At 40.0% G+C, this 22,428-nt stretch overlaps 1 protein-coding gene across 6 annotated transcripts in view; it reads left to right on the top strand.

Annotated features, from left to right (window-relative positions):
• myo18ab (myosin XVIIIA b) overlaps positions 1-22,428 on the top strand; it is a 182,098-nt gene that overhangs the window by 114,825 nt on the left and 44,845 nt on the right. For all 6 annotated transcript variants that reach the window (XM_084351390.1, XM_084351389.1, XM_084351387.1 and 3 more), the window contains 6 exons: positions 380-499; positions 6,443-6,554; positions 13,246-13,373; positions 14,847-15,001; positions 16,629-16,752; positions 19,875-19,982. In XM_084351390.1, coding sequence (XP_084207516.1) covers positions 380-499; positions 6,443-6,554; positions 13,246-13,373; positions 14,847-15,001; positions 16,629-16,752; positions 19,875-19,982 — 747 coding nt within the window. The remainder of the gene's footprint in view (positions 1-379; positions 500-6,442; positions 6,555-13,245; positions 13,374-14,846; positions 15,002-16,628; positions 16,753-19,874; positions 19,983-22,428) is intronic.

Here is a 22,428-nt window from a genome sequence, read left to right as displayed (position 1 = left end):
TTCGATGCCATAGCTCTGAAACAGCACCTTGGTGTGTGGACGTACACAACTACAAGGTGGTTATTCTAGTTTTCTAATGGAGTTCCATATTTTATTGCTCTGTTTTTTTCCTATGGCTGTGAATATGCTCTGACATTTTTTCTGTATCCATGGCAATGTCAGTTTTCTCCCCAAGCATTAATATGAATACGCTGAATTCTCTGTCTTGACTTTGCTAAAGAACTTCTTATGTATTTTCTATCATGTCCCTGATGAGCCTGTGTGTCAGTAACTCATATTATTGTTATATGAATATGATAAATCCTGAAACTTGGCCTTAAACAAAATCACCTAATGATGGAGTAAATATTCCAATGTGTATGTTTGTGTGTTGCACCAGATTACAGAGCTGTCGTCAGAACTGGCTGATGAGCGTAACACTGGGGAGTCAGCCTCCCAGCTGCTGGAGACTGAAACTTCTGAGAGACTCCGTCTGGAGAAAGACATGAAGGACCTGCAGGTAGTCATATACAGTACACACACACACACACACACACACACACACACACACACACACACACACACACACTTCTTTAAGACAACACAACAGTCATATCTATAGAATAAGAGAGCCTTGTAGTGCTCACATGCTACATCACTGCATTGCTGCGGCCTACGTTTAGGTTTGATTGAAACTGTCACACACCAGGGGAGTAATGTCTCACTGTGTTTATTAAAGTACTGAACCATTCCTTCACTTGTTACTCATTAAAGAGTTCTATTAAGGCTAATGAAAATGGAACTGCCTTATTGTGATTGCAAAATCGAGATGGATAACAGTTTATAGCCCAATTAGGCCGTTAGCAGTAAGGTAATACATTTTTTCTACAACACAGCCACATTCTCTGACTTCACAATAAAGTTTGATGCTAAGGCACATTATACAGTGTATTTTAATGTCTGCTCATTTATATGAAAATTACCATTTGCATAAGAGTTGAACTACTGAGGAGACGAACTGTTAGCCATCCTTGCTTTTTTCATCCTTGAGTGTGAATGTTGTGTAAAAAGTTAAATATAAATCAAACTTGGCAAACTAGTCCCCCTCCATTCAGAAATGTTTTTATCTCCTTGTTCCTACAGTTGAATGTTTGAGCGTCACTGTGTAGAATGATGTATATGCAGAGTTTGACACTATAAGGCTTTTTTCACATTAATTGCTCATAGAGTACATTTTCTCTGTGCTGACTGAAAATCTGATTTGAAGAGGCAGAACTATGAGCACAATTTGTGACATCACAAAGAGTTTGGAGCCAAAGTGTGTTGTGGAAACATGAAGCATCCAGTTCACATACACTGAGAGTATGTCAGCAGTTAAACTTGTGAAATGAAAATTATTAGCAGCTTGGAGCTTTTAATGAGGGAGCCATTTGAATGATTTTAATATGGTAATTATACTCTTTGCAAGAACCATGTAAGACACAAATAAGAGATGTTTTTAAAAGCCTTAATACAGGTGTGGAGGAGATCTTTAAACATTGTAGTTTTGTATTGAGCTCCCAACACACTCTCAACAGTCAACGGAACAAACCGCGAACAGTTTTTTACCTGTAAGTTGTACAGGATTGATGAAAAACATACTAACTGCTTTAAACAATAAAAGAGAAGCAAAGGCAAAAATTAAAATACATAATTTTTATGCAGTTGTACACGCAAAACAGTTTTCCAGATGCTATGAACTGAATTAATTTGTTTTCCTAAAATGGAAACACAGATGGGCAACTTAAAAAATATGTATATAAAAGTTCCGACTTGTAAATGCACATTAACTAATATGTTCCCATGTATGGGATGAAATGATCTCAGCCCTCCAGGTATGTGGTGCTGAGCTTCAGATGCTGCTGTGAGACAACAGAAGAACACAGCCTGCTGGGCTGTAAATCATCACTGTCTAAATGATTTTTGAGCTATAATTACCAATCCTGGTTTGTTGGTATCTGGCCTTTAATTTGTTCAATATTGGGAAGTACAAGCATAGATGATTGGGTCTTTTAGTGCTGAAACAAACAAATACACATTTTCTGCTATTTTCTATATTTTCCAAAGCATTTCTAATTCAGTCTTTCCAGATTACTTTAATCCTAGATGTTGCCATAGTTTTACATGTGAGGCTCAATTTACAATGCTGTAACTAAAAACAAGATTGGTACTATTTCACCATTATAGCCAATACATTTTTATCTAATTTATGCATCCCGGATTCGTCAGCTATAGTTAATTACCAAAGAATTCATTTGTTTTGATTATTTTTGGTCACAGATTTAAAATGAAGATTAAAAAATGTGCTCTCATTGGGCCTCATGCAAACATAACACATTCAGCAGTGTGGTATTAGAGGACCCCAAACAATTAGAAAATGTTAATACAGCGGCCCACAACACATCATCAGAAGATTATGATATGGTGAACTGAATAATAATTTTGGTATTAGGTTCATTTTAGTTAAATGCTTAAGTTGATTTGAGTTTTTTTTTAGTTTTTCATATTCAAACTGCTCGTACATTATTGGCTCTGTGTGTTGTAATATATATCTCTTTGAGTACTTGTGTGTAGAGTTTTCTGTAATCATTCCTTTTCTCCTTACTGGCTGAAAAGGTGGTTTCTTCATAATGGGATGGGATGACTGTAATTGTGAAATCATATTGTCAGGCCATTTCTCCACCACTTGTCTCCCTGTGCTCCCTCGATCCATTTAGTTCACTCTTTGACATTTTTGACATGATTTCTTTCTATATATTTATTGCGGGTGGTGGGATTGATATTTTCCAGTGACTGCTCTGGATAGCCATGAGGAGGGGCCGCTTACAAATGGCCCAGCTTATAGAAATGTGGGATGGATGTATTTCTTCCTGTGTGTTTGTCTGATGGAGAGGCACAAGGGGGCAATGTGGGTATTCACACAGAGGAAAAGGTTCATGCATGTTGTAAATGTTCCACTGGAATGGACCGGATGTACACTACATATTCAGATAACTATATTGTAAGTTGTTGGTTGTGGTGGATTTAGTGGGTTCCTGGACTTCATTTTGAAACCCTTCTGAGGAAGTCTCCAGGAAGAGTTAAAAGTAACAATTAAACGTAATAACTAGCATTGCCTAAACCGGAGATAACTAGTATAACCAATGAACACATTTAACACATTACTCATTACTTAAAATTAAGGCAGTGGTCACTCATATTTTTAGGTTGGAACAATCTTATTTACTTATTTATTTTATTTAGTGTTACCTTGATGGTAGCAGTGCTGAATAGGCACAAATAAACTACTAACCTAAAAGCATGATTTTCATTTAAAATGTCAGAAGACAGATTTGTATATAAAGTAAGTATATAAAGTAGCATCAGGCTTAGCTTGTAGGGCTGCAGAATATTGGAAAAAACTGACATTGCAACATTTAGGTTTTCTGTGATATATATTTTGGTATGAAACAATACAGCAATTTCGTCTTGATAAGTTAAATAATTATAATTTGAAAGAATATATAATTCTAAAATGATTGAGGTGATTTTGTAGGGGAGTATATTTTATCCAGCGACCAAACCAGACCCTGCTTTGGCAACAAACTAAATTGTCTAATATCAGACAGATGTCTCTTGTAGATTAGTCATAGAAATTGAGAATCATTCAAGTTTTGTTTTTGTGTCAAGTGGCAAAAAAGTTGTATCAGGACGTGTTTGAGTTGATTTGCCTTACTTTGACATTGCACATCCTATGATGTGACGATTGCGCATCTCACAGTGTCGATGCTAAAGCGATATATTGTGCAGCTGTTATTTGTAATTAACATTAAAAGGTGAGTTTAGATCCAGGTGCACAGAGGGTTGTGTCACTGAACAAAAACTTTGGTCACAGGTGACAGGTATCTTATTAGTGTTATTTTTTAACTTATCTTTTCATTATCAGTATTCTCAAATGTTTTAAGCAGTTTAAATCTGTCATTATTAAACTGCAGGAACTTTTATACAAAATTATTTTACTTTTTATTTTATTTCTATATATATATATATATATACACATATATACATATATATATATATATATATATATATATATATATATATGTATATATGTGTATATATATATATATATATACACATATATACATATATATATATATATATATATATATACATATATACATATATATATATATACAGTACAGACCAAAAGTTTGGACACACCTTCTCATTCAAAGAGTTTTCTTTATTTTCTTGACTATGAAAATTGTAGATTCACACTGAAGGCATCAAAACTATGAATTAACACATGTGGAATTATATACTTAACAAAAAAGTGTGAAACAACTGAAAATATGTCTTATATTCTAGGTTCTTCAAAGTAGCCACCTTTTGCTTTGATTACTGCTTCACACACTCTTGGCATTCTCTTGATGAGCTTCAAGAGGTAGTCACCTGAAATGGTCTTCCAACAGTCTTGAAGGAGTTCCCAGAGATGCTTAGCACTTGTTGGCCCTTTTGCCTTCACTCTGCGGTCCAGCTCACCCCAAACCATCTCGATTGGGTTCAGGTCCGGTGACTGTGGAGGCCAGGTCATCTGGCGCAGCACCCCATCACTCTCCTTCTTGGTCAAATAGCCTTTACACAGCCTGGAGGTGTGTTTGGGGTCATTGTCCTGTTGAAAAATAAATGATGGTCCAACTAAACGCAAACCGGATGGAATAGCATGCCGCTGCAAGATGCTGTGGTAGCCATGCTGGTTCAGTATGCCTTCAATTTTGAATAAATCCCCAACAGTGTCACCAGCAAAGCACCCCCACACCATCACACCTCCTCCTCCATGCTTCACGGTGGGAACCAGGCATGTAGAGTCCATCCGTTCACCTTTTCTGCGTCGCACAAAGACACGGTGGTTGGAACCAAAGATCTCAAATTTGGACTCATCAGACCAAAGCACAGATTTCCACTGGTCTAATGTCCATTCCTTGTGTTCTTTAGCCCAAACAAGTCTCTTCTGCTTGTTGCCTGTCCTTAGCAGTGGTTTCCTAGCAGCTATTCTACCATGAAGGCCTGATTCACACAGTCTCCTCTTAACAGTTGTTCTAGAGATGTGTCTGCTGCTAGAACTCTGTGTGGCATTGACCTGGTCTCTAATCTGAGCTGCTGTTAACCTGCGATTTCTGAGGCTGGTGACTCGGATGAACTTATCCTCCGCAGCAGAGGTGACTCTTGGTCTTCCTTTCCTGGGGCGGTCCTCATGTGAGCCAGTTTCTTTGTAGCGCTTGATGGTTTTTGCGACTGCACTTTGGGACACTTTCAAAGTTTTCCCAATTTTTCGGACTGACTGACCTTCATTTCTTAAAGTAATGATGGCCACTCGTTTTTCTTTACTTAGCTGCTTTTTTCTTGCCATAATACAAATTCTAACAGTCTATTCAGTAGGACTATCAGCTGTGTATCCACCTGACTTCTGCACAACACAACTGATGGTCCCAACCCCATTTATAAGGCAAGAAATCCCACTTATTAAACCTGACAGGGCACACCTGTGAAGTGAAAACCATTTCAGGTGACTACCTCTTGAAGCTCATCAAGAGAATGCAGAGTGTGTGCAAAGCAGTAATCAGAGCAAAAGGTGGCTACTTTGAAGAAACTAGAATATAAGGCGTATTTTCAGTTGTTTTACACTTTTTTGTTAAGTACATATTTCCACATGTGTTAATTCATAGTTTTGATGCCTTCAGTGTGAATCTACAATGTCAATAGTCATGAAAAGAAAGGAAACTCATTGAATGAGAAGGTGTGTCCAAACTTTTGGTCTGTACTGTATATATATATATATATATATATATATATATATATAGATAGATAGCTATAGATAAATATATATAGATGTATATGTGTATATATGTATATATAGTAATGTTTTTGTCACCATAACTTAATTCTTCATAAAATGAAATTGTATGTTACTCTCGGAATTATATTAAGAATTTAGGAATTATTCCTATCCATGTCCAGTCGATATTTCTTTAAAATTGCCAATTTGTGGAATAATTGGATAATATTTTTCCACAGACAAGTAATTTTTAAAAGCTTTTTCAGAACATCCAAAAATTCCACACTGAGGCTTACAAAAAGCATCATAATTTTTTCAATGAGCCATTCTAAACATACCCACTCTGGGTTGCAATAATAACATCATGATGGGACTGACTGTGATCATAGTTTTTACTCAGCAGGAGAAGTTTCAGTCCTACATTAAATGCACCCAAAACCTTCCTCTGTGGGCCCCAGAGACATAATCTGGTCCAGTGGTTCTCTGAACCATCTAATGTCCCTCTGTTTGTGCTCCAACTCATGAAAACCGGCAGAAATCTGGGGTTAATCCAGACAGATGTGTCTATATTTTCATAGAAACCGCTTTTTCTCTCTCATCCACAAGGCCAAGTTCGACAGCATGAAGAAACAGATGGAGTCCATGGAGATGGAGGTGATGGAGGCTCGACTCATCAGGGCTTCTGAACTCAATGGAGAGATGGATGATGATGACACAGGTCAGACACACTCCTACTCACAGACGCAATGTGCACAGCACTGCAGTAATTACCATTTAATTATTGATATTTATGTTATGTTGCATTAAAAACTCGAGAGATAGAAATGGCAATTGTAAGACAAAGCTGCTGGACACCCACGTAGGTGTTTGACTGATTAGATGTTTTCTCAGGACTTTGTGGGCGTGTATGGATCAAGCCTGAGTGACAGTTCTGTGAGTTTTGTCACAGTGGTGGCCTCTGCTAACGATAATCTTAATTAGTATATTGAATCACTCTAAATTAGTGGATTATCAGTATTTTGTATGCGCGACGTTTTGTGGTTGTAAACAAGGTCTGGTAAAGGCATACATATAATCTCTGTCGATGAAATATTTAAACTGTATCAGGAAACTGAAGAATGAATATAACACCATCTTGAGTGTTCAGGTCAATAAGCAAACACTCAAGCTGAGACAAAAGAGATTTGAATTGAATGCAGGTCATTTTAAGTGTATGGCATCCTCAATGATGCCCAGTTTATTTAATAACGTGTAAAACCATTTCAAAGAGAACACACCAGTGAGGAGTGTTGTATAAGAAGATTGAGAATGAACTGAAACAGTTTGTGTTTCACTTTATTAATGGAAGCTGTGTCAGAAATCACTGTTGCGTTATTTTTTTACCTTTTTTTTTTTCATAAGGCCCCGAGCAGAAACCTGCTTTTTTTTCTTTTTCCTTCCATTCGACTGCATATTTGGCGGCCTGAACATACCCCAAAACTCACCAAACTCAGAATTGTTACTGCAACAAGAAGTCGGCCATCTTGAATGGCGTGCGGCGATTTTAATTTTTGCGATACTGTTTTCGGGACTTTAGGGTGGTTTCAGACTCACCAGATTTGGCACATTGCTTTTAACCCATCAGTACGTTAATTTGATACCATCACTGGCCTCAGGCGTGACACGGCAGCTCAGTAGCGCCCCCTAATGGCTTTTCCCATTTCGTACATACAGACAAACACATATGCACACCAAATTTTGCACACGCATCACGAGTCACCCACATTGATAATTGATATGGGTCTGGGCCTTTTAAGTTAAAAAAAAGGCTCCATAGCGCCCCCTGGAATATTTCAAACTTTAAGCCCCGCCTCCTACATGCACATACATGAACAAAATTCGGTACGCTTATGTATCATGACCATACGCACAAAAAACCCTCCTGGACCCATACCCTCAGTCTAACGGGAAGTTTGCCATTTTGGTTCAAAGTCGAGATTTCGCCGCCATTTTCACCCATTTCTATGCCTCGTACATTATTCAACTTGTCCTACAGATTTAACACCACAGACTTCCCAGTCACGAAGTCTCATCCTTATACCTTGATGATGAAAAGTTGACAAAAGCTTTCACCTATGTTATTCCTGGTGGGCGTGGTAGTGCGTTCAATTTCGATGACCCCCTTATGGCTTTTCCCATTTTGTAAGTACCCATTTCTATGCCTCATACTTTATTTAACTTGTCCTACAGATTTAACACCACAGACTTCCCAGTCACTAAGTCTCATCCTCATACCTTCATAATGAAAAGTTGTCAAAAGCTTTCGCCTACGTTACACCTGATGGGCATGGCGGGTGGTGGTCAATTTCGATCCCTCGCCATAAGCAGGAATTCCTTACAGGGTTTAACCCTCAGTCCTTCTATGCATCAACACTGCATCATATCCATAGCGCCACCGACTGGACACAGGAAGTCACTGAAGATGTCACTGTTGTGCTTTGTGTGGCACGTATCCCATTTAGGTAGGACATTTACACAGGCAACGGGGGAGCACACATCTGGGCGTGCGGCCTCCGACGGTGCCACGGCCCGACGCACGTGGGGCGAGGGCCTGTTCATCGCTGCTTGCAGCTTTAATTTATTTTTTTTACAGTAATACTAGTATATCAGTGTTGTGATCACTTTAGTTTCTGTTCTTATGGCATCATTGCGTTGGGTCGGAGATGTGAGCGCATCGCTAATAGAATTTAAAGAGGCAATTAAATCACTTCCGAGCTGTAAGACAGCAGGCCCAATGAAAGGGAGGGACGACTCAGATCCGGGCACATAGATCCCTCAGTCAGAAAGTGGTAGCAAGGATGCTGGCCACTAGGCTGGCCATCCTGATCAAAATAACTTTTTATCTGGTAGATTTTCATTTTTTTAACACTAATCATTATTTAACATAATGTATGCTGAATATAAAGTAAACAGTACGCCTGTAGTTATATATTAGATCTGTAGGTCTTTACCTCTTAACCTTAAACGTGGGACAAGATAGGGATGCTGTACCAGTCCTCTGTTGATCATAGTTCAGCACTTGAGCTTTGGACATCAGCATAAGGCTACATACTGCTATTAAGGAAGGAAAAGGTGGGGAATATTGAGTGTAAATTATCTCTGTATGTGGATGACTAATTCTAACAGAAGGCTGCCAGTGCTCCCTGTTTTCTAGATGGGTTAAGGAAATATTTCAGGGTTACATCTTAAGAGGATCCATAGCACACACATTGGTCTTACAAAACATTTGCACTAAATCCGAAATGGCCAACTTTCTTTTGGGCTTGGTTCATGGCACCTAAGACGTTTTTGGATATAAAAATGCGATACACGGTTAGGGTTACTTCATACATGAAAGTAGTCCCATGGCCTGCATTTTAGGAGGTGACCCATTGTGTCAAGGCCATTGCCGAAAACCATAAAATACATAAATTCCTACCACATCTGAATGAAGTGCAAAGTATCATGAGTTTTTGAGCATGTTTTGGTCCTCAAAAATGTGATGTACTTTAAGCATAGAAGCAAGGAAAGCAAAAAAGAAAGAAAGAAAAATTATTCCTTGCATTTCAAGAGGGCCATCTCACCGTTCTAATAACAGATTTATTAGACAGAACTGTTGTACTGTATTACACAGAAATTGGCCAGAGTTTCTTCTTCTGGGCACTGGGTGCTTCTCAACATAGAAACTGTGTTGAAAAAAAGCAAAAGTGGTCACAATAACTTTCAACAAAAATAAGTAAATTTATTTAATAATCTGTAAATGGAATTTCAACAAAAGAGTGCTGTGTTGATTGAACACCTCTAAAAGTCTCAACACAAACTTGCCATCAAACTTGTGATATGTTTTTGTTATTTTGTCCACTCCCAGTATAAACTGTACATACACATACTCACACACAGACGTTAATAGTTGTAATTTCCTCCCAAAAAGCCCAGTGTGAGATCTTTTGTGGAGGTGCAGAAACTGCAGGGGTGGTGTCGATGCTTTGACAAAAGCCAAGAAAAATCCAATGTGAAGAAGTACATTAGAAATGGATTAGCTTAAAGTGAAAAATTAGGTAAAGCTTCAGTTCCAGACGCCCTGCAGGCAGACTGTCAGCTGTCTTTGTGTTGCATGCAGACTTTTTGAATGTTGGATTGATTTTTCTAAATGTCTCCATTCTTACTGCATAGGTTGGAACAACTTTACTTGTTTGTCCCATAGTAGAGATTTGATTCAGGTCAAATGATGCTGCAACACAATCATGAAGGTATTTCTCATGTTGAACTTATTGCACATTAGATTGTGGCATTTAGAGCTATTTCAAAATAGTATAGGTCTTACTAAAATTGTGTATTTGAGTGTATTAGAACAGACTTATTCTGAAGTTCTCTTTCTATGATGTCACTGCCTGGCTCTTGGGCTGGACAAAAAAGGGGAGACCAGATGAGATTAACATGAATGAAAATGCAAAGAATGAAAACAAACATGGGAGTCAGTCAACAGTAGTGCAGGCAGTCATGGGTGTGTGTGTGAATGTCAGTAGCAAACTAAGCAGAACTGAAGAGCCATGCCGCAATGGTCCAGAAAGAAACTGTAAGGAGGTGGCGGTGGGCTTGGAAGAGGACTACACCGGCTTACCTCATAAAGATAATGACTACTCCTCCCTCCACACATCCTGCAACACAAAAGAGAACCAGCAAAAGGGACAGGGAACCCTGGTGGAGTGGAGGAGTTGGAGCACAAGCACTTTCTGGCATTACCAATCATGGAAGCTCCAATAACAGCACATCTGGCAAAATATAGGCTAATTATCTTGAGTTGCACAGGCTATCCTCCCTTTATAGATGATTTTATGTAGTGTCTGAGTCTGAGTGTACAGACAGAGCTCTCACTTTGGTAATACAGGCACCAGATAACTCGTAGCAACAGCCCTGGAACCCCATTCTCCTGCAGTACCCCCACAATATGCCCCCAAGGGTAAAGAGCTGGTCCACCGTTCCACAACCAGGATGGAATCTGCTTTGTGCCTGAATACATGGTTTGACAATTGGTCGGAGCCTTTTTTCCAGCACCCTCGAATAAACTTTCACAGGGAGGCTTAGCAGTGTCATACCCAGATATTTAGAGCACACCCTCTGGTCACCCTTTTTGAAAATGGGAACCACCACTCTAGTCTGCCACTCAAGAGGCACTGTCCCCGACCTCCACGCGACACTGAAAGGACATGTCAATCAAGACAGTCCAACTATGTCCAGAGCCTTCAGCATCTCAGGGCGAATCTCAGACACCCCTGGCGCCTTGCCGCCGTGCTGCAGAGGAGTCTTCCCCTGAGTCTTCAGACTCTGCCTCCCTGCAGAGGACATGTTACTTCTGGCCTTACAATTCCATTTGATTGCGATTATGATTCAGCTGTCAACGATTTGAACGCAAAAGGATTCTCAATGCATCGTGATGCATCTCAGCGTATGGCATCCTCAATCATCTATATTACTGCACATGGCTACTTTTCGTCATTTAAATTCCCCTTTTATTCAGAAAGTCCTTCCAATAATCCGTCTACAGTAGTCTACAAAATAAAAGCTGCATCTTTTCAATACATAAACATTAAAAAAAAAAAACCTTTACCCATCTGAGGTGCCTTACACGTTTGTTGTAATCTACAATAATATAATACTATATAATAATATAATACTGTTTTCACATGGCAGCTTTAAGATGAGGCATTTACTGACACTGCTGCACACACTTCTCTCAGAGTTGGACAGCAAAGTTGACAGCGCCTCCTCAGATCTGGGCGCTTTAGCTGGGCTTGCTCTAACAGTTATGTATGGCTGCAGACGTTAGCTTCAGGTGAAAATGGCTAACGTGATTAGTGATTGTTGCGAGGCAGAAGTCACGCTCAGCAGGGGTCTCGTCCAGTTCATGCTTCCCAGCAAGTTCATAAAATCCGTCAGATGTCCATATTAAAAAAACACTTGCAGATGATCTCTGCCTCCCTCCGCCATACCTCCTACATAAGTAAGAGCAGCTACAGCTCTTCTTGGCCAATCCATGACTTGCACAGAAGTCCTGTAACAAAGCACCACTCAGGTTCAGATCAGGCAGGCTGTTCCTCCCAGTCACCCCCCTCCATGTTTCCCCATCCTCCCCCATGTGATTTTTGAAGTCCACTAGAAGGACTTTAGAGTCCCCAGGTGCAGCCCTTTCCAGAACACCACCCAAGGACTCCAAGAAGGCCAGGTAATCTGAACTGCTGCATAAGTACAAACAACAGTCAGAGCCTTCCCCCCAGCAACCTGTAATCACATGTAGACACGTAGAATCATCATATTGGCATGATTGTATGCATCAAAGTGTTAATTCAAGGCTAAGGCAAAATATCGAGATATGTATCGTGTATCGTGACATGGCATAAAAATATCGGGATATTAGTAAACGGCCATATAGCCCAGCCCTAATTCCACATCAGGACGGCCAGGTCCCCGCCATTGCCCGCAACCCAATACACAATGTACCCGATACCATCTCCCCTGCGAGTGGTGAGCCTAGAAGGGGGAGGCCCCACGTAGCCATTTTGGGCTGAGCCTGGCTCGGCCCCATGGGCTAAGGCCTGGCCACTGGACGCTCACTGGTGAGCTCCCCTCCTAGGTCGGGCTACAGGTGGGGGTCCTGGTGCTCCTGTACCGGGCAAGGTACTCTGTCCCTGCGACTGCCATATCATCCGGTCTTCTTGAAATGATCTTAGTCTGGTCCCTCCCCTGAGACCAATTTGCCTTGGGGGACACTATCAGGAGTTATTGCCCCTGACAACATAGCTCCTAGGATTGCAGGGACACACAAACCCCTCCACCACATTAAGGTGGCGATTCTTAGGGGGGGCATTCACATGTATGCAGTAGTTTTCTCTCATATTAGTTGCCAAAGGCACTACCTACTACCACAGTACTGTTGTTTGTTCTTTTAACATTGCTATGTGGGTTGAAGTGCGGCACATAAAGTTGCTCAAATAGTGGCAGCGGCACTAGCGGTACCCTGCATAGCAGCTGCTGTCACTATTTGAGCTTGCTGTCCCACAAACTCAGGACAAACACAAAACATAGAAATGTTTAAATCTTTGGCCATTGAAATGTCCTGAAAAATCAGGATATAGGACATATGTTATGGACAGATGTTTGCATTTTTTAATGCTAATATTATGTACATGTGCTAAGTTACAACTGAGATTAATATGACATTTGGATGTTATCATATTATTAGTATGAAACATTATCCCTTGCAAATATATGGTATTTTATGAAACACAGTTTTAGACTTATTTTATTCGTTGCTAAAATTCCTGTTTCGAACCACTACTGTGTTTTTATATACATATTGGGTGACTGTGACTGTGAACATGTTTATATGACAGGAGGAGAGTGGAGGCTGAAGTATGAACGAGCCATCAGAGAGATTGAATTCACCAAGAAGAGACTGCAGCAGGAGTTTGATGACAAGCTGGAGGTTGAGCAGCAGAACAAACGGCAGCTGGAGAGGAGGGTGAGTGAGGATTTCACGGATACACACCTTGCATTTCACTTAATGAGTAAGTGAAATGGAAGGTGTGTATCAGTTAATCAGTTATCAGTTAATGTATATGCACACCTTACGCTGCTGTAGTGGGCCCTGGGTTCTTCCTGGTGCAGGACAATGCCTAGCCTCATGTGCCCAGAATGTGTAGGCAGTTCTTGGATTGACGCCATTGACTGGCCCTCTTGTTCCCCTGACCTTAATCCAACTGAGCCACTATGGGATGTTATGCATCCAACGCTGCCAAGTACCACCACAGACTGTCCAGGAGCTCACTGATGCCCTGATTCAGGTCAGGGAGGAGATCTCCCAGGACACCATCTGCTATATATATATATGATATATGTATATATATTTAGTCATTGACATTCACAAATTAGGAAAACACTACAAAATAATATGCAGGTGTTTGGATATCCTAATAAGCCTTTTTGGATCAGTAGGAAATGGGAGCTGCATTTTACCATCCAGGCACTACCTAGATAAGCCTGATCCTCAAAACTCAATGTTAGGGCAAGAAATGGACTTGTAAGGCAAGCCACAAACTAGCCAACTATTACTTGGCTACAGATATCAGTGACTGAAAGTGGAGTAAGCTACACCAGTCAACTATACCAGGAGCCCTGTATAAAAGTGCCCTGTATGGCAACTTTTATACATCAGCAAACACCACTGTTACACTACAGTTATACTTACAGTACTGTGGTGGCAACACCAAGCTGTAGGGATGCTTTCCTCAGCAGGGACTGGGCATCTTGTTTGAAAAAAGGAAGAAGGAATTAAGCAAAATACAGGGAGATAATTGTCAGAGAACCTCCTTCAATCCACTACAAACTGAAGCCTGGAAGAAAGTTCAACTGCAAGGACAATGACCTCAAGCACAAGGTCAAACCAACAAATCATACCCGAACTGTGTGTAAAGTTGGTCAATTCTTACCCTTAAAGACTTCACGCTGTTATTGCAGCAAAAGGGAGCTCTACCAAGTACTAATGTGTCAGGGTTAACTACTTGTGCCAGCTGCATTGTTTAGTTTTTAATTTTCCTCAAATACCTGATTATGGCTTTGAAATATTATTTTTAGAGCAAACGAGTTTGCAATAAAAATACCAAATGGAACAATATGTATAAGTTGGGAATCAACATCACAGAGAACCTATATTGGTCATCACCACCCTGTTATAAAAAAGCACAGAAAAGGCTCTACTTCCCAAGGAAACTTAAGAATGTAAAATTCTGGAGCCAAATTCTTGTCAACTTTAACAGAGGAACAATGCAGTGTTTAATTCTCAAGCCTGCTTTGTTCGGCTCTAAGTGTATACAATTTGTTATGCCTGGATAGCTCTCAAGTTGTCAGACGTATGACATTTACGTCCAGGCTTCTCAACATACTGAAAACGTTTCTTTATCCAGTTCCGAATAATTTTTTTTGTGTGTATGTGCAGATAAGTGACCTGCAGGCTGATAACGAAGAGTCCCAGCGAAACATCCAGCAGCTGAAGAAGAAAACACAACGACTGACATCTGAATTGCAGGACACCAAACTTCACCTGGAGGGCCAGCAGAGCCGCAATCATGACCTGGAGAAGAAGCAGAGGAAGTCAGTGTACACATTTACACACACACACACACACACACACACACACACACAGAGTATTGTGTCCGGGTCCACTGTTGTTGCTACGCGTGTGTGCGCACATGTGCGTGTGTGAGTGTGTGTGTGAGCAACGATGTACACTGTATCTGTTGCTGAATATGCATGCTGTAGTTGAAACAGAGGCAGGATCTTCTTTGTGACCAGCTCAGCAGATTTCAAGAACTTTCGCACCATGAATTTAGCTAGTTATTTAAATAAAGAAGGGATAAATAAAAGGAAAAATACAATCAATCAATAAATAAATGAATAATAACCAACTGCCGTAACTCAGGCTGATATTCCCACTGTACATTAATGTCTGTAGAAATAGATTGTTGTAACACAGGTTCACATCACTCTTCTGTAAGTACCAGGGTCTGCGCATAGCTGACGAGGGTCTCCAGGTTTTCTCAAATTTAACCAGGAAACATTTTCAATGATAACCTAATTTTTTCTAGTTTTACTGCTTGTGGAACCCCCTTAATTCAGCTGGAGTGGGTAGGTGGGGTGACATGCTTCCATTTCAATGATATTAGTGTCTGGCTAAACGTCAGTAGAAGGCCACTACAGATCGAATCACAGCGGGTGTTCCCCTTTCGGGTATGAACCCAAAATTGCTATAAGAGGATCTGGATCAAAGTGTTTATCAAATACTCTTTTGAATGTATTGAAAAAATGTCTGTCCAGTAGTTGTTGAGAGTGGGACAAGACCAGAGCATATGAATAAGATCTGCAGGGGTCTGTTTAAATCTGACATAGAAAAGACTAATGAAAGGGTAGAGTTTTGTGAGTCTTGCATTTGTGTAGCATTTGTGCAAAATGTTGATGAGTAAATTGGATGAGAGCGTGCCTGGCACAAATGGACGACGAATGGATAAGGTCTAAAACTGCTTCCCATTGTTCCTCTGAATGTCCCCTTTGCAAATATTCTTCCCAAGAGTTCTTAAAGTTAATTAATAGTAAAGTATTAATGTTAACCATTCTATTATAGATCTCAGACACAGTCTTCTTTTTAGTTGGATTTAATTGGAACATCATTGGTCATCAAGAATAGATAAAGGGGGGCAATATGGAAATTGTGGATAGTTATTTTGTACAAAATGCCGAATTTGAAAATAACAAAACAAATGTGTATTAAAGAGGCCACTTTTTTGACTAAATGATGCAAGAATATTGTCTGGATTTGGATACCCTTGTTATGTCACACCTGAAAAATGGGGTCAGTACAGGATGGGACAGACAAGTGATTAGATACAATAGGAGACTGGAGAGAGGTCTGTGTATACATAATGTTTTCTGAACTGACTCCAAATCTTCATTGTGTTTCCAATCACTGGGTTAGAGCGGGTGTTCAGTGAGGAGGGTAACTGCAAACTAACCAGAGAATTAAGGACTGTTCCATATCCACCCAGGAGATACCTGCCTCCTGCTTATAATAAATAAGTTTGTGAATGTTACAGGACCAGTAATACTGAATAAGTTTTGACATTGTTGATCAGTGAAGTAAGTGTGTGTGTGTGTGTGTGTGTGTGTGTGTGTGTGTGTGTGTGTGTGTGTGTGCGCATGTGTGCGTGCGTGCGTGTGTGTGCAGGTTTGACAGTGAGCTGAGTGCAGCCCAGGAGGAGGTGCAGAGGGAGAGGAGCCTGAGGGAGAAACTGGCTCGAGAGAAAGACATGCTGACCGGAGACGCGTTCAGCCTCCGACAGCAGCTGGAGGTTTGTGCCTGTGTGGTCCAGATTGCTTCAGAAACGTTGAAATGATTGAGTTTCACGTCAGTAATTACATACAGAATTGCTCTGGTGATGGGATTTTCCTCTCTGTGGTGTCATATGTGGTGTCATATATGCATCCAAGCGTTAGCTAAGTGGGCTAAGCAACAATAGTTCCTTTAGTAGAATTCACTCTATAAAGTGAATGATACACCATATCAATTGCTCTAAGAAAGAGGGGCGGCGGTTCCGGGTAAGTGACAGATTATACCCATAGTTACGTCCATAATTCGCGCAAGGTATCATGGGGGCTCGGATAAAATGGAAAGGCGAATGTAAAGTGGCTGGAAATTACATCTGTTGTTGAAATGACTACAATTTTGGTGAAACAAAGATGAATACATTTCATTTATTCATCCAGTTTATTTCTCAGGCACAGTACATATTAATGAACATATGCCAGAATTAGCCAAGAGGCTAGTTTTCATTTGCACTCCCTGGCCAGAAACAAGTTTAAAACAACAATCGAAAGTAAGACATCGCATGTAAGGCATGTCAATTACAGTAAAGTACATTTGTACTAAGATTCCCGAAACAGTGAGAAAATAAACGTTTGTTGAAAAATCAATCCCATCTCAAGCTACCTTAGGCCGCCTTGCACCAAGTGTAAGATAGAGCCTGTAGTGAGCAGTAAAGTCAGATTTCGAATGCTTACTGTACTTATCGTCATCATAGTGTCACACAATAATAGTTTTCACATCTACAAAATGACACATATTGCATTGAGAGATTCTTTGCAGAAAGCAGTGTACTTCACACCACTTCATTTGTTCCATTCAGAGAATTTTTGAGGGCAAAATTTACAAACTCAGACGGTCAGTAAATGTATTGCATTATACCTATCGTAAATGGAGGGTAATGCAAACACAGCATTGGTCTTCATCAGGGATGAAGTTTGCTCAGTTGTCATGGCCATGGATCTGTTGACCTGCAAGCTCAGTAGCTATTATGACTTCACTTCTCTCTACTGAGCTAGTATGTCAACAGATTCATCACCATGACAACTGAACAAAAAGTCCATCTGCTCATACTCATACTTAGCATCATGACTCTGTGCAAGACTATTCAGTTGAAACTCAGTTAGGATTACTAGTTGTTTTTCAGCCATCAAGCCAAAGCCCAAATACATTTTTTATGTAAAATGGAAAGCCTCACATACGTGAAGCTGGAACCTCACGATGTATTGGATTTATGCTAAATAGATGACTTACATAATTTAAAAACCTAAATATATATATACTTTTTTGTAAAAATACATCTTCTGTGAATCAACTGATTTGTAAACACTGATACAATTCAATAACATAGAAGTAGTTAAAAATCCCAGCTACACAGCTTAACATACCAGATCCAGCAGCATCCAGGCAGTTGAGGTGGAAGGTAATGAAGTATAAATACTTCTTAATTGTGCTTAAGTAGATTTTTCAGGCATCTGTACTTTGCTTAAGTATTTATTTTTATAACAAGTTTTTAAGTTTACTCCCTACATTTTAACACAATCTGTCTCTATCTGTACTTTCTACTCTTTAGAAAACTGCTGAATTCAAACCTTCCTCCTAGTCTACATGGACTCAAACCTGGTGCTCGCTTGAGCGTAATCAAATGCATCAAGGAAGATTCCCACAGAGGCGATTGCCATTAATGCGTCTTTACCTTGGACAGACGACTTCTTATGGCCACTATAATTTAGTTAAGAACTTGAGTTTGTGGGACAGCAATCTCAAATGGTGGCAGCGATAAGTCAGTGGCAGGTGCCCGAAACGGCAGCACTAATTTAAACACATTTTTACATAATTGAAAACACTAGTTCAAAGTTCTGGCAGAATAGGATAAAATTATAAACAGCATCTCTAATAGAACTACTGTTGTGGATAGCTGCTCTATTAGTTATTATTTTATTACTTGACGTGACTTTTCAAAGAAAAATTAGACCGTTTTCAAAATATATGTGCACTGGACTAGAGAATTGTCCAGCCTGTCAGGAAATTGTCTTAGAAATGATAAAAAACAGATAAAATGCAAAAATGAACTGACATAAATATCACAGTTACCCAACAGGACATACAAAGCATATAGAGGTTAATAAATGGAATGGAAATATAATATTGTTGTAATTGTGTTTGCAGTGATGGTTCACATTAATTTTTATTCATTTTGAAGTGATATTGTCAACCTCATGTTTATAAGTTGTATTAAGTGAACTAATCCAAGATGTCAGTTTTTTGTTGTTTTTTGCTGCGCCATTTCATCAGTGTTAAACATCTGCATGCATTGTGCACTATTTTATACACATTAGCTTCTAATCTCTTATTTGATCCTTGTTAACTGGTCGATGTTGATTAGGGGTGGGACAAAATATCCATACAGCAATATATCATATCACTTCCTCTTACAATATGATTGTAGATACACTGGCGCAAAATTTTAATATCTTTATTAAACCTTGCAGGTCCTCTTAACAGATTCCTCTGACAATGTGACCTACCAGATGCACTACTTCATAACTTTTGGAAAGTTAACTTAATTTAGACAAATTGAAACTGTTCTACTGTCTGGCAATTAAGCCTTTTGTCAGGTTCTGGCTTTTTTACATTGGAATGCGGGCACACATGGACATAACAACTTGCAGTTATTGTGCGTGTGTTAAGGAGGCACAAACCTAAGACTCAATGCACTTTTTGATGCTTGTTTCATCTCAGTTAGTGTCAAATTCTGGGAAACTGACACCACAATGCAGAGAATAAATACATAATTCCTAGATATCATGATGTATTGTGAGATGATAATGTCATTACTGTACTGTAATTATCTTTGGAAGTGTATTGTGATTAATATTGTATCATGAGTTACTCTGTGATTCCCACTCCTAATTTTTATTAGATCTACAATAAAGTTCCACAGGTGTACACTACACATGTACATACAGCATGAGTTTGTAGTTATGAGCCCAAGTTGTGGAAATATTTCTGTGCATGTGTACACCTTGTAGCTACCTGCTGAGTAAATAATTGCGTGTTTGTTCCTGTTCCACGTCCTCTCTGTTCTGACTGTAAACATTTGTCCTGCAGGACAAGGACCTGGAGGTGTGTGCAGTCAACCTGAAGCTGGACCAGCTGGAGACCGAGCTGCAGGACCTCAACTCCCAAGAATCCAAGGATGAGGCATCGCTGGCCAAGGTCACCTTTTTTCTCTTGTATTTTCCTTTTTTGTGTTTTATCATATTTATGGCTGAGTTTTGCTTTCTTACTTTTCTTTGCAGTTCTTTGCACTGATACTGAGCTTTCATTCTTCTTTCAGTGTTACAGCAGTTATGTTATGGAGCCAGAACGGTGACTTTAAAATTTGGCATCCAAAAAAAAAAATTGGCATTGAAAACAAAACCAGTACTGAAAAAGGAAACATTGGCATTGAAACATTTGTATTGAAAACAGTTGTATTGGCATTGAAACAAGTATTGGCACTGAAAAAGGAAACTAATTAAAATAATTAAAATCTGAAAATCTTATTATTTTATTTTATTGGGATTTTTTGTATTTTTCAATGACAATCTTCAGATTTTTTCTTCATGTCACTTTTTTTTCAGTGACAGATTTTTTTACAATGTCAGTTTTTTTTAGTGTCACTGATTTTCAGTTTCAACTTTCTGTCACTGTTTTGGCGTCGAGAGGGAGGGGTCTGAGGGGAGGGGCAGGTAGAGCGTGGTTTGCATATCGGCATCCTGAAGAAGTAGCTATCTGCCATCCGCTCGGAAGCCTCTGGCACGGTGGCATTACTAAAATGTCCTGTTCACCGGGAACTTTCAAACCGCAATTAAGTCTGTTTTTTTTCTCTGCTATTTACATGTTTATTCACATGCAACCTGGCCTGTTTGGTTAGCTTTTAACGGCCGTTATGCTGTTTTTGTAGAGGTCCGCTGGAACATGTAAGTTTCTAACATTAGCCGTGTTGGCTAACTTAACCTGTGGTTAATGCAGGATCAAAAATAAACACCCGCCAAGCGCCGAACACGGCTAAAAGTCGGTTTTGGCAGAAGAATAAATTAACGTCATGTGTCACCGGCCTGGCGGTAAATACTTGTTGCTGCCAAGTAATAATACATCACAACAGCGGCTAACAGTAACATAGCCTGGGACGTTAACATTGACATGATGAACAGCAGGGCTTCGGCTGTGTACGTGAAGCTACCGACATCCCCAGCACACACACACACAAACCATACAGGCTCTCATCTTTGAGCCGCTAGCTCAGCTTCAACGCAGGTAGTACACAATAACTCTTACAAGGGCCGCGAATTTGCTTCTGGTGACGATAAAAATGTTCCAGCGGACTCTGTTTCCAGCGCGGTCATGGAGAGTCTGAGCAGCTAACTTACTGAGCTGTGACTACCAGCTCTGCTTTTCTCAGTTTACCTGCCACTGGCAACTTTGAACGGCTGTTGTGCTGGTTTGGCAGCGGTCCACTGAAACAAATGCTAAGTTAATAGGTGTTGGCTAGCTAATCTGTGGTTAATGATAGTTAGCCGTTCAAAGTTACCTTTAACTCGGCCAGGGTCTTTGTGAAAAACACAACGGCAAAACATCACAGGGCTGGAGACTTAACATTAGCTTCCATTTACCCAGGGTCCACATTTAACTTTCTGGCTCATCTGCCAGTGGCAGGTAAACTGAGAAAAGCAGAGCTGGTAGTCACAGCTCAGTAAGTTAGCTGCTCAGACTCTCCATGACCGCGCTGGAAACAGAGTCCGCTGGAACATTTTTATCGTCACCAGAAGCAAATTCGCGGCCCTTGTAAGAGTTATTGTGTACTACCTGCGTTGAAGCTGAGCTAGCGGCTCAAAGATGAGAGCCTGTATGGTGCGTGTGTGTGTGCTGGGGATGAGGTAGCTTAACGTACACAGCCGAAGCCCTGCTGTTCATCATGTCAGTAGGCTCGTTCGAGATGAACTGCGCCTCGTCTGGAAGGTGGACGAGACCAGGCGGCAGCAGCAGGGGGCAGTGGCAAAAAGCTGCAGTCAAGTCGGACAGTTTCCAGCCGCCGTCAAAGAATATACAGGAAGTCACAGAAATATTTACATCCTGTCAGATCCATCTGTAGGCTATCTGTAGTTTGCACAACACGTTCGGACAGCTATGGCTGAAGAAACTGCACATGCGTTCTTGATCGCTGATGAAATTGAAGCAGAAGAGATCCCCCTACTTTTCCACTTTGCACATGAATTACACTGTGCTAATCCTCTTAATGGGCAGATGGGATGTGGTGTGATTTTTAATATTTAATCTCACAAATGTAACAAATAGAAATACAAACTTTGAGGTCATACAAAGTGGATTTTTCTAAAATGATAACTACTTTTCACTGTCTAAATTTGTCAATCATAACTTTTTATTTGTTTAACGATGCCCCTGTTATGATTGAGGTGAGAATCAGAACGACTGGGCAGATTTCAGCCCTTGGAAGTCATTTATTGAACAAGAATTGCCTACAAAGTAGATTTATATAAAGGCACTGTCATTTATAATCATACAATCCCCACATTTAAGAAATTGAACTACTGAATAACAGTCCAAACATTTTCACAGCTACATATATAGGTTACACATGGGGAGGACAAGCAACAAAGGT

The sequence above is a fragment of the Pagrus pagrus genome, assembly GCF_965226575.1.
Source record: "Pagrus pagrus genome assembly, chromosome: 4".
In the NCBI taxonomy this organism is placed as follows: Eukaryota; Metazoa; Chordata; class Actinopteri; order Spariformes; family Sparidae; genus Pagrus; species Pagrus pagrus.
The sequence above is the reverse complement of the archived record's forward strand: the minus strand, read 5'-3'. Positions and strand labels throughout refer to the sequence as shown.